The sequence below is a fragment of the Azolla caroliniana genome, unplaced genomic scaffold, assembly GCF_043228905.1.
Source record: "Azolla caroliniana isolate FFs.n. ecotype wild unplaced genomic scaffold, voAzoCaro1.0.p SCAF_12, whole genome shotgun sequence".
Classification (NCBI taxonomy): domain Eukaryota; kingdom Viridiplantae; phylum Streptophyta; class Polypodiopsida; order Salviniales; family Salviniaceae; genus Azolla; species Azolla caroliniana.
Window position 1 is genome coordinate 77,365 of NW_028230447.1, and position 13,579 is coordinate 90,943.

Sequence of the window (13,579 nt, forward strand, 5' to 3'; positions counted from 1 at the left end):
CCTCCTTCCTTCCTATCGCAATGTGCCCTACTAGCTTCTACATAGACGATCACGACGGTTTTTTTATAGCTTTTTCGCTGCAATAGCCATATAATGCATTTGTTGAGATGTGCAAGAACCATATAATGTATGAGTCGAGTAGCTTCTGCGTAGCCGAACATGATGGTCTCATTGCTTTTGTGTTGCAACATATGCAATAACACAATATGTGAAGTTTTGCAATCATCTTTTCAAACCCCCATTCAATTCAATTATGTATAGTTTAAGGCATATGCTCATCCAAATGTGGCTCAATTCATAAACTTGTTGGATGGGCAACCAAATGATTGTGCATTCAATCATGCCATTCCTCACAAGCATCTACTAAATCAATGGTGAGGAGATTTTATCTGTGTCGACGGGTCGATAAAAGCATGGCTTGGTGGTAGAGTAGAACCTCGGTCTAAAAACAAAAAAGAGAAAAAGGTTTATCTCATGGGAAGAGATTGAGAGATCCAAACATACGTAAATGCGAATTGATCATGAATTGTGTGGCGCGCCTATGTCCCGCTCGCGTTTCACTTTTTTGATAATGTTATAAAATCTATTGAAAAGTTATTTCCACCTACCATCTCACAAGTGGGCACATAATTTGACACAAACTTTGTTAGGTTTGGATCATGTAAGAGAGGGTCTAAACATATGTCCCATATATCCGTGGAAATTTCTCATATTTCCTATTATTTCTTGGAAACTTGTCAACGTCAACTATTTATAAAATTTCTCGACACTTTTTAGGCTTGGATTGCTAGAATAATGTAAGCATAATGTGTCCTTTTTTTCGGGTCTAAATGAGACTTTCACCGCGTGATGGCATCATGCAAAACTTTTAAAAAAATAGTTCTCTCTCGCATGTTTCCAAGTGTACGATTAGTGCAAACCTAATTAAGAAAATTGTTTTGTTTGTTTGTGCCAGATTGATGGAACTATATATGAGTGTGTTTTCCTTAACGACGACTTTGGCTCACTAATATATGCACTTCGTGTATGAGTATGACCCTCATTTGAAAATCACTTTTATATAGTGGTTGAAGAGTATATAAGCACGTTCCACTTAGGTTTATATTAAACTTTGAAACTTTATTAGAGCTTTGTCTTACACGAGTTTTCATGATTTGATATATTTCTCAACACTTTATTGTCTATATGAAGTGACAAAAAACTCTTAAAAAGTTGGGTTCACACATGACTAGTGAGAGATCATTAACCAATATCGATTTTCTCTAATTTTCAGATCTCTACTTTGATTTTTTCCTTTTTATCTTATTTATGTATAGTGAATGTTATCCATTATTTCATTAAATATAACCATAGATTGACATATTCGCATTCGTCGGGTTTCCCATTAGAATGCAAACGAATACGAATATGAATGGGTAGTCAAGTATTCTTTTAACCATCCCTCCCCCCCAAAAAAAAAACTTAAAAAAAAAAAAATTCTTAAGATAAAAAAAAAGGAACTTAACAATAAATAGGGATAATAAAAGAGGGACTTTGGGGACTTGACACTACTAAAATTTTATAATAAATGTATAACTTATAAGTATTCGTTTTATTTTTAATAAATAAATTAAATAAAATATTTCCTCAAAATTTATGGAAATGTTTATCTTGACATTAAAAATAGTACTTCAAATTAATCATATCTTCAAAGTTCATACTAATCATATTTGTATAATAAATATAAAAATATTCGTTTTAAAAAAATTAATTAATTAAAATAAGTTTCATAAACTCTCTTGACAGTATAATCTATTAATGAATAATTGTTTTTTTTGGTGAAATACATTTATTTAAATAAATAAATAAATTTTTTATATTTATTTTACAAAACAAATGGTTTTTTAATATTCTTGGGGCCATTTTGTATTCTCGAATATTAAGAATATTGCGCATGGAGAATATCACGCATGTGTCAATCTATGAATATAACATATGTAGTAGTATCCCTATGGTGAAGCTAGTAATAAGTAAAATGTTACACGCTTTCCATGAAGGCGAGCACCGAAGCTATCTTTCATGGAAAAACTCGAGGACTAGAAGATATGTAAATTCTTACCAATAAGAATAGAAGGAGATTATCTCCAGGTTAAGTAACGGATGTGTCAATCTCTTTGCACTATAAAGATCAATACATTTTATGTAGAAAAGAAACATTGATTTATTTTCGGATAATAATATGAGGTTTGTATCAATAGACCCAATTCACCTTTCTTTATCAAAATTCTCTGACAGTTATTGAGTGATTTTATTCTCGTACGTCCTTAACGCTATTAAGTTTAAAGTTTTCATGGGCATTAAGGATTAAAAATGTATTTGTCAATAAAAGCAATTATCTTACTTTAAAGTGAAAACATTTTAGTTATTTTTCCTTTTTTTAATAATAAGTGAGATATAATTGAACATTATGATTTTCAAATTAGCATATTCATTCAACGAACAAGTGATTGGAAAGCTTGTTAATTTGGGATGTGACTTTTCCCATCAAAGAGAGCTTCTAAAAGTATGCTTTGCCATTTGTTGGAATCAATAACATTGTTGAACAATGTTGCCTTACTTAGGGTTAAGATGTCAAACTCAACCATCTAGTACTCAATTATAGAACGTTTGTTAAGTCCAAACTTGTAAATAATGTATGGGAGAAACTCTTCGTATTAAATCTAGTGGATATTGTATGATATCTCGATGCTCACTCTCGCATCAAGATAGGTTGGTTTAAACTTCTATACGGATGACACATGATGTTCTATATAAACGAATCTCCACTCATGCTTTTATGGTTGGTTATGCATTTATTATTAGTGCATTGTTATCCTTGTATAATCAAGCCCCATTTTGTTAATACGTTGTCTTTGGTGACATTGTATATTTTCTATTCTCTCTCTCTCTCTCTCTCCAACAAACTCACTTAATTGAAATTATGTTTATTGCATATAATATACTTTATCCTCGATAGAATTATGTCTTACTTCTTTACATGCAATATAACATTCGCGAATTATTTGTCAAACAAGGATATTGGAGGTACATTGATGAGTAAAACTTATAGATAATTGTTGAGATATCAAGCTCAACTAGGTTTAGTTATTTAGTCAACCATGTAACTTAGTAGTTACATGAAATTAGAAGTGTTGACCTTAAAGCCTTAAATAACATTTTGTACTTGAGTGGGATACATTCTAGATCCTCCACTACCAAGTTCATTTAAAATAGGACGTACACCTTTGTACCTATATTCTCATCACACATATGCACCCTCGCACATGAGAAGTACATATATATACATATACCACATTGTGGGTATCGTTGTTTTTTTATGCTTATTAATATGGAGAAAGGTCTTTAGCTACACACTTGTTAATCATCCCCCGTCTATCTTATTGTTCATAAGTGCATCTTCCTCCCACACATACACACACATATCACATAATCATCTCCTGCTTAATCACATACGTGATTAACTACTCATATAATTAGTTACTAATTAACCCTTAGTTAATTACCTAATTATTAACAATGATGCCCAAAGACATGCATACATATTACTTGAGTTGGAAGTATTGTGTGAGTCATGTGATGCACTATTTGTCAACTTGTAAGCACAACCACATACTTCTCTATATGCCAAAGGACACATGGAACAACAAGAACATTGCGAAATAACAAGATTGAGATCGTCATGGTCGTGGTCATGACACGACATGTGACAAAAATCATGACCACACGAGAAGGAATCAATATCATCATGGTTGCATCCTTGACGAAACATACAATGAAGGTCATGACCACAGGAGAAGAGATCATGATGGTTGCAATTACGACGAAGTTCGTGACCATGAGAGAATAGATCGAGATCATGATGTTTGCCACAACAATGCAACATGCGATGAAGATCATCCATGAGAGAAGAGATCAAGATTGTGATGGTTGTAGTCATGACAAAACATGTGATGAAGATTGTGACCACAAGAGAATGGATCAATATCATCATGGTTGTAGTTGCAATGAAACATGCAACAAATATCATGGCCATGGGTGAAGAGATAGAGATCGCAATGCTCGTAGTTGTTATGAAGATCATTGTTATAAGAGAAAGGATTGAGATTGTCATGGTTATGTTTGTGACAAAAAATGCAATACAGATTTGGACCATGAGAGGAGGGACCAAGATCGTTATGGTTTCAGTTGTGACGAAACACACAATGAAGATATTCACCGTACAGAAGGGATTGAGATAATCATGATTAAAATCATTATGAGTTGCATGACGATGATAGAAGATCGAATGAGGATCATGAACAAGAGAGGAAGTTAGAAAATGATGAAGATTCTATACCTATATGTGATGAGTATGATTATGGTAATAATAAGGGTGCACAAGGTTTAGATATTGACCATGGCAAGGGATTGATAGCATAATGATGATGGTTGTGACAAGAGTGAATAGAAGAATGAGAGCGAGGATCAACATAACGATAAGAGAGTTAACGATTTTGAATATGATGAGGATGTGAATGTATATTGATGTTCAAGCAATAATAAATGATAGCGATTATAAGGGTTGATAATGATGTGATTAAAGAATTTGTTAATGAATTCATTAACTGTAATGAATCTATGGATTACTATGACGAGACAAACAACAAGTATCTTATGTGTGGTGAAGAATACAAGATTAACTTGGCTCAGAATTTCTTGAGAGGGTTGAAATCCCAAGTGTAAGTTTCCAATTGAGTATGTGTTATGTGATTGGTTTAAATGAACTCAACCTAATGTAAATGTCATAGGGTAATACTTTAATAAATATAGAAGTTGGAAGGTGTGTGGGTTGTTGACTCCTAGAAACTCAGTAAAAGAACACTTTTGGGAAATTTAAAACTTTTCACAATAGGACTTAGAAATGTTACCACCCATTAGAGAAGCATTGGCTTCATCAAGGTGTTCATTTTTAAAAAGGCATTTCATGAGAACCCAACCATTGCATAGAATCTTCAAATGCATAATAAGCTCCCTTTCCTCCCTCTTTTGATGGAGCTTCAAGGCCATGGTAATTAAAGTTCTCTATAGTTTCGTGTGGCTCATTATTGATGTGTTGTCCTTCATGGCTCTTCATTTTAGAACTATTGATACTTGATTTAATATATATGCAAAACTCTTCCAATGCCTACATAAGCTTTTGTACACATTCTAAATGAATTGCAAAAGCACCACAACTGCGTACAACAAAAGCATGATGCTACAATCCCAATGACAATTTCTCAAATGATTTCTTCCATTATAAAGTCGGTAACCACTCGTTCTATTTCATCAATGCATAGACCAATTTGAGTTGGTGAGAGTGGATGTCCTTGCTTAACAACAATAGTGTTGTTTAAATAATATGAATTTCTATCGGCCATATGCACACAACGTATAACCCTCCCATAGATTCGAGAAATTGCAACCATACATTCACTTAGTACCTTGAGTTCTTCAATGCGCATGAGGTGCTCACAAGGGTACCATGTAAAAACGTTATTAGAGTCTAAAAAACAATGACAAAAACTCTTACCTTCTGAATTAACTTATTCTTCGAATACTCAAAGGGTGACAATGTGATTGATGATGCTACGATTGTTTCCGAAAGTTTGCTTTTCCACAAACTCTCTTTAATGTTCTTGTTTTCAGCCCATGCACCTATCTTTCGATGCCATTACACATCAAAATAGGCGTGTTCACCATCTAGTATTGCCCAATAGATGTCCACCACACGGGGTTCATTGTTATGCATTTAACGAGGGTGAGGCTGTTCGGCCAATACGACACTAACACTAATGCTAACACGAATATAAATACAAATACAAGTACGGAGACTAATTTTGATCAAAATACGAATGCTAACACTAACACTAACACTTCATCCTAATGCTAAACCTAATATTGACACTAATATTTAACGAGGGTGAGGCTGTTCGGCCAATATGACACTAACACTAACACTAACACGAATATGAATACAAATACAAGTACGGAGACTAATTTTGATCAAAATACGAATGCTAACACTAACACTAACACTTCATCCTAATGCTAAACCTAATATTGACACTAATCCTAATCTTAATACTAATACAAGTACGAATACTAACAATAACATTGACACTAACACTAACACTTAATCCTAATCCTAATCCTAATCTTAATACTAATACAAGTATGAATACTAATTTTTTGATACAAATACGAATGCTAACACTAACACTTAATCCTAATATTATCACTAATCCTAATCCTAATTGTAATCTTAATATTGACACTAATCCTAATATTATCACTAATCCTAATCCTAATCCTAATCTTAATACTAATACAAGTACGAATACTAATTTTGATACAAATACGAATGCTAACAATAACACAGACACTAACACTTAATCCTAATCCTAATCCTAATCCTAATATTGACACTAATCCTAATCTTAATACTAATACAAGTATGAATACTAATTTTGATACAAATACGAATGCTAACACTAACACTTAATCCTAATGCTAATTCTAATATTATCACTAATCCTAATCCTAATCCTAATATTGACAGTAATCCTAATCTTAATACTAATACAAGTATGAATACTAATTTTGATACAATTACAAATGCTAACGCTAACACTAACACTTAATCCTAATGCTAATCCTAATATTATCACTAATCCTAATCCTAATCCTAATATTGACACTAATCCTAATCTTAATACTAATGATATTAAAAGTATCTCAGTTTTATCCAAATTTCAGGCCGTTCTTTTTCAACTCGCTCTCTTTAACGAGAGAGAGAGAGAGAGAGAGAGAGAGAGAGAAGGAGACCAGAATCAGAACGCAGACGAAATTAGGGTTTGGAGCGAAATTAGGGTTTGCAGAGGCGGAAGAAGGAGCAGCGATGGCGACAATCAGCCTGCGCAGAGGAAACGCTCGCCTCCCACCTGAGGTGAACCGCGTCCTGTATGTCCGTAACCTCCCGTTCAACATCACCTCTGAGGAGATGTATGATATATTCGGGAAGTATGGAGCCATCCGACAGATCCGTATGGGAACCAGCAAAGATACTCGCGGCACAGCCTTCGTTGTCTATGAAGACATCTACGATGCTAAGAACGCTGTCGACCATCTCTCTGGTTTCAATGTCGCCAACCGTTACCTCATCGTTCTTTACTACCAGCAAGCTAAGATGTCGAAGAAGGTGGATATGAAGAAGAAAGAGGACGAGATCGCAAAGATGCAGGAGAAGTATGGCGTTTCCACCAAGGAGAAATGAGGTATGTCAAGCTAGCTACCTTTCTGCAAGTTTCCACCCCCCCCTTTCCATCTTTCTTGTCCTTTTGCGCCTTTCTTTCAGACGGAAATAACTGTGTTTCGACTGTAGAAGTAAAATTGTGTTCTTGAGAAGTGCTGTTTAGTAAAACTGCAGTTTCAGCATCTCTCCATTTTATTTTTTTCCTGAAGAGAAGCATCCATCGTGTGCTTTTGGCTCTTATTCTTCTAAAAAGAAACATGGGCTCTCGATTTGATTTCTCTTACCGAAGAAAACGGGCAGGCCATTTTGATCTTATTGACGACCTTGGTATCTTGTGATTTTTCAATGCAACCTCTTGTTTACTTTGTATGATGAGTATGTTAATCATCTTCTGCAAATGATGAGACGTCCTCATCATTGTTTGTTCGTTTTTTATATCTTCTTTCTGAAGAAGAAGCACAAGCTTTTTTGGTGTATAAACAGTCATTTATTTTTGGGGAATCGTCTTAATTTTGGTACTATCAAATATTTTTCTTTATCGCCGATCTACTCTGAAGAAAGGCACGAGCTTTCCTTCGTAAGATGAGCTATCTGTTTGAAAAGTCTCTGCATATCTTATGGTCAATTGTTTCTTAATATGGTGTTTCGATAATGATGGACTTAGCATTCTATATCTTCCTCAGTTTCGGTCATTGATTCTTGAAGTTTAAGAAAGATGTAAGGCGTGTTGCATGCAATCTGTGGAATATTTGTGAGATTTATTGTTTCTATTTCAAAAGCCTTTGCAAATGCAAAGAAGTTTTTGTTTTTCTCTCATGTAGTAAGTAGTTTGTTTCCACAGGGAAACCACAAGCTTAGTGGTACCAAGCTTCCTTTCTTTGTGTTTTTATAATTCATCTTTGTCTTAAGGAAAGCCACAAGCTTTCTGAAGAAAGCCGTTTTGTACCCAGGGGAAATGAGGGTAGTGTTGGTATTTATTGTTTCATTTCTCTTTTTCTGTAGAAATGCCACAATGGGATTTCTGAAATAGGCATGCCACATATGCACATGTTGCAAAAATTGCTGTGTTCTGTTGAGAGAGATTCTAGGTTCTTTGTACCTTCAGTGTTTCCACAAGAGTTAGCTTAACAGTCTTTGTTTGTCTTCATTTCGTTCATCTATTCTTGAGAAAAGGTATTAGCTTTTTATGTGATTGATCATGCTGTCTTCTTTCTATTTAGAAATTTGCTATGTTGCCCAGAGATTTTCTCAGTTTGTGATTTTTCTTGGTTTGATAAGTAAGACATTTCCACAAAGTTATTGTCCTATAGTTATGCTCGTTTAGTTACTCTTTTCTCTCAAATACTAGCCTTTGCCTTATATCTTTTTACAAAGCACTAAGCACTGCTTAGTCAAGTTAGCTTCCTTGGTTGCTTTTTAGTGAAGGTATTGTCTAGTTTCCTTCATGCTGATAAGGTTGAGTATTTTATCATTTTCAAGGTAGGACTGTTTATTGAAGGTTGTCCGTGGCTTTATATGGTTCTTTGTTTTGCCAGAGCAAATCGAAGGATGACAACAACTACTATACTTGGAGCTTGTCGACTTGGTTGTTAACTAAGAGGCGATAAAATACAATCGAAATCCATACACAAAGAGTCAACATTACTCTGGAATACCTTCTAGACATTTACATACACGTGTAAGGTCAAAAGCTTAAATGGGTGACCTGTTCTTATTGTATATCAAAATCTAGTCTCATTTTATCATTCATTGCTTCCTCCTGTTTGAGCTGACTTATATTTCTGGTGAACAATGTGATTGATCACATTGATGGCACTGCTTTTTGTTGCCTTCTTTTACTGTATTTACATTTCACTCTTGATGTTAGTGTTTAGAACAAGTTTTTGTCGATAATTTAAGAACATGGTAGCAAAGTGTGTGAATTTGATATCATGAATTGATTTTTACTAATTGGTAACATGTATGCTTAGATGAGCAAGTCTCTCTCAACGTATGGCGCGCAGTCATTCTCATGCAATGTTTTGTTGGCTCTCCATAGAAAATATAAGTTATGTTTATGATTATTGACAAATTGGTTCATCTTTGGTCAAGTCTGGGTGACTAAATGGAGGTATAAATCTGGGTGCTTTTGATTTTATGTTAGCTCTTGGTTACAATCCAAAGTGTATATCATGGAGATCATATTATGGGTGTTCTATTGTGCTGTCTATAATTCTCCTCCAGCTATTTGACCTGGATGAATACAACTAGGAATTTCTGGAAAAAGTCAATTCTTTGGGTCTATGATTCTTGGTCCACTCCTAAAGCTGGTGGTATAACTTGGTTTGAATGGGTATGTTGTCTTAAGCTTGGTTAGGGAAGCCTTAAAGGGCGGTCTTGTACTTACCTTTCAAAGGTGTTTTATATTGCTTTGAACAATCCATCTCCAGCTTTTTAAAGCTTTGTTAGGTTTGATTTGGGAAGCCTTAAAGGGCCGACTTGTTCTTAACTTTAAACATACCATCTTCATAGCAATGGTGTTTCCATATGAACTTTAGTATAATGACAGTGGAACTAAGTCTTTTGGGCTATTTTTTTGCACAGTATGTTGATATATATCAACCATACAAAGTTGTGTATGGTAAAAGCCATGTAACAATTATTTGACAGCTGCATTGAAAGAGAAAATGTAAAATCAATCTGCTCAAAAAATATAATCATTTCAAGTTGTTTGATAGTCCAAAGTACAATCACAAATCAGTCTATTTCTCTAAATATGGAACAATTACAAAATAGTTTTATGCTGGTACTATAGCGAGTTTTAATTGTATGCTTAAATTGTCAAACTTGTCTTTGTGCTATGTGCAATGCCATCCCACCTTTGTACTTGATAGAATGGTTTACACAATTTATATTGTCAATCATAAACATTAAAAATGTGCTGTGAATGATATTTTGTATCATAAATAACCAATTGGTAAATAGAAAAGTGTAATGATTAGCTGGGTTATGACATCTTAGAAAAAACTCAAAGCTTGTACCAATATTACAAAATCTTGTAACCAAAAATCTCTTTTCACAAAATAACTTTAGGTGAAGATTGTATAACCTCATTACTTTGCTCTATGGCCTTTGCATTGATTACTTTGCTCTATGGCCTTTGCATTGATGCAAAATAAACATTCCATTGTCTAGAGCATGATGTGCTTATAATTCTTGATGGCGTTGTTGTGGCGTGGCTCTCCTAGAAGCGTAGCGTTGCGTAGACAGAAGATAACGTGAAAGTGAGGATGGAATTGCTGGGATTATGGACGGAAGAGACGAAAGAGTAGAAATAGATAAATAGTGATCAACAAGATATGACAAGATAGGATATAGAATGATAATTGAATCAATAAAAGAGATTTATAATTATTTTGATGAAAGAGTTACAAAATAGTTGCGAGCGTTGTTGAATTCGAACTTTGTCTCACAAGGTCGACCACAATCTTCTCTTCTATCTTTCAATGAGATAAGACTCAAACCTCCACCTTTTCATTGCGAGTTGAGCACCGCCGCCGCCAAGCTAGTTCTTCTCTTGTCTTTTGAAGAAGATTGTATATAGCTTTATCTTCTCACACCCTTTCTCTATTATGATATCTCTTACAATATAATTTCGCCCAATTCCATACAATAATTCTATTCAATATGATTGATTGATTCCTTGATTTTTTGTGACCATACTCCCTTCTCCTTTTATAGGGAAGAGATGGTTCTCCATGTGGGCCATGTGGCGCACATGCAGAGAAGCTCTTGCATGTGTGCTATATGGTGCACATGCAGAGAGGCTTTTGCATGTGTGCTATATGGTGCACATGTGGTGCATTTCATGGTTTAAACCATACAACACTACAACACATATGTTTTATATACATCACAAGTATAGGCTAAATGGGAAGGTTTGAATGCTTGTAAGGTTTGGGTTTTTGGTTCAAGTCCCCTTTTGCCCATGTAATTTGCTGGTGTATTACATGGTTTAGAGTCTAGAGTATAAAATACTACTTCAAATAAAATAACGCAGATAATTTATTGCAAATTGTTAGTATAGGCTAAATGGTAAGGTTAGAGTGTCATAAGGTGGGGATTGTTGGCTCAAATCATCTCTTGTCCATGTAATATAACGTATTTATTTATTTATTTACCTCTACATATAATGTATAATATTATCATAGTGTGTTGTTAATATTGTCTTTATGTATAAAATATTATCAAGATTTATTTTATTTTAGTTACGTATTTATCTTATTGTAGACTTTTAATGTGAAGCTTTCGTACTTCACGACAACGTCAACAAGTATCTTGAAGCACATTTGGAACTCTCGGGCACACTAGCTAGAATTAGCAAACTATGAAACAAGACAAATTTTGAGGCCTCTATCTCCCTTCATGCACGAAGTCCATGTAGAGTTGTTATGTGTAGATACAACATCACTCATCAAAATCAATAATCGTTGAGTGGCTTTTCTTGTTCCATTTATACGCTTACCTCCCAGTATAGAAGGAAAGATATAGCGAGTATGAAGCATGCATTCTTGTCCTATCTACGCCATTCAAATAACTTATATGAATAGGTACACAAAAGGACTACATTCGTCCATGGAAACAAAATTAATCCTAATGCAATTATGTATTACTCTCTTATGCATAAACACTTCAAATTCACCAACCCTTATCCATAAATCATGCATAAAACAAGCACCCAAAAATATTGAAGTGAAAAAATACCGAATCACAAAAATGAAAAGCGTCCCAAGTAGTCAAATTATTATTAAAACCATACTGGAGCATCTCTAACATTGTGCTAAAAATAACACGAAGAACACATAAAAAGTTGGCGTGCGACATATTGTTGGTGGATTTGCATAGGCATAAATCTTGAAAATACCAAAGGCTCCATGGCTTTTAGTATATAAGAACTTTGATCATTATTGTAGTTAGGCAAGTGTGGTTGGATCAACTACAAGCCTATGTGTACATAGGTAGGCATGAGATAAAGTGGGCTATATAAAATATTTTCATCATGGTCTACCAATTGGAATATTTTTCCTTTTGTTGGTGTTCATAGAATGCATAGCCAGTAGAGGCTAATGTAGCGATGCTAGCAAGCTCTGCCTCGTGCTTATGCTTTGGAGCATGGACAGGGTCAGTCGAGGCTTTGCGAGCTTTGTACTAAGAAAGATTTAACACAAAAATAAGGGTGAAAACTTTTAAAAATAGTAAAACAATTTTTTTGGATAGAGGATATTTATGTACCAGTGCAAAAGCTCCTGTGGCAATGGCACTGGCCTCACCCAAAAGCTCATTGCGTTTGAAATTATTATTAGTGGGGTCATGGTGTTTTGGTGCAGGAGCCCCCTCATATACAATCTTTTCCTTCTCGTACATGTATTCCTCCCCATAACGAGGCTTATATTGTTGTTGGTAGTATTGTTGGGTGTTGCCATACTCCATCTTCACTCTATGGTCTATAGTCACAAGTCTCTGTTATCTTGGGTTTGTGTGGTGTCCTTGCTCATATATATATATATATATATATATATTAGGTAGGAGGTATTCCTATGTCCCCTTTTCCCATGGCGTGAGATGCTTCATTCCATTACCAATAATAAATCATGAGAGTAAAGTAATAAAACAATTCTAAACTCTCACCCATGTGAGGGAGCCTTTAAAAAAAAGTTGAGTTCTAGAATTCTCATGATTCATTGAGAGAGAGAGAGAGAGAGAGAGAGAGAGAGAGAGAGAGAGAGAGCACTAGCAATATAGCAATAAGTCTCTTCTCATCATCATTGCATTCCCCAAAAATTGTATCACACGTCTCTCTTTGTGGTAGTCTTCTTGAGTACCTACTTCTTGGGGTATTGTTTTTATTTATCAAGTGGATTACCTTGTCGTTCATATTTTAGGTCATACGATATCATGTTTATAAGAGTTGTGGGTATCATTAGCCACTTTGAACTCTCTAGAACCATTTCATAATCTCTTCCTTTTTTTTTTATCGTAATTAGCTTACCCTAGTGGTAAGTCGATAACACTACAAGCACTGTGTCTTGGGTTCAAAACCCAATTTCCTCACCTCTCTATTATATACTTTCATATATATATCTCTATTTCACTAGATGCCACTGTGGAATGTAGGGGTTGAACCCATGACCACCTGGTCTCCATTGGGCAACCTTACCAACTGAGCTTCATAATCTCTCTCTCTCTCTCTCTCTCTCTCTCTCTCTATATCTCTATTTCACTAGATGC

General features: G+C 34.7%; 2 protein-coding genes across 2 annotated transcripts; one reads left to right on the forward strand and one right to left on the reverse strand.

Moving 5' to 3' along the window:
* Positions 1 to 6,915: 6,915 nt before the first annotated feature.
* On the forward strand, positions 6,916 to 9,191 carry LOC147856670 (RNA-binding (RRM/RBD/RNP motifs) family protein). The gene is made up of 2 exons (XM_087328890.1): positions 6,916 to 7,334; positions 8,848 to 9,191. The coding sequence occupies exon 1, from the start codon at positions 6,959 to 6,961 to the stop codon at positions 7,331 to 7,333; it is 375 nt and encodes a 124-aa protein (XP_087185016.1). The 5' UTR covers positions 6,916 to 6,958; the 3' UTR covers position 7,334; positions 8,848 to 9,191.
* A 3,039-nt stretch (positions 9,192 to 12,230) lies between these two features.
* Positions 12,231 to 12,848, reverse strand: LOC147856671 (abscisic stress-ripening protein 2-like). Its single transcript, XM_087328173.1, has 2 exons — positions 12,584 to 12,848; positions 12,231 to 12,499 (listed from the first exon to the last, which is right to left on the reverse strand). Exons 1-2 carry the CDS (start codon positions 12,779 to 12,781, stop codon positions 12,356 to 12,358), a joined length of 342 nt encoding a protein of 113 aa, XP_087184299.1. The 5' UTR covers positions 12,782 to 12,848; the 3' UTR covers positions 12,231 to 12,355.
* Between the last annotated feature and the right edge of the window lie 731 nt (positions 12,849 to 13,579).

Excerpts from the sequence above, each read along its gene's own strand:
- LOC147856671 (XM_087328173.1), bottom strand. The coding sequence starts at position 12,781 with ATGGAGTATGGCAACACCCAACAATACTACCAACAACAATATAAGCCT. Across the intron at positions 12,500-12,583 it reads CCACAGGAGCTTTTGCACTG|TACAAAGCTCGCAAAGCCTC; the intron begins GTACATAAATAT and ends AATCTTTCTTAG.
- LOC147856670 (XM_087328890.1), top strand. The coding sequence starts at position 6,959 with ATGGCGACAATCAGCCTGCGCAGAGGAAACGCTCGCCTCCCACCTGAG.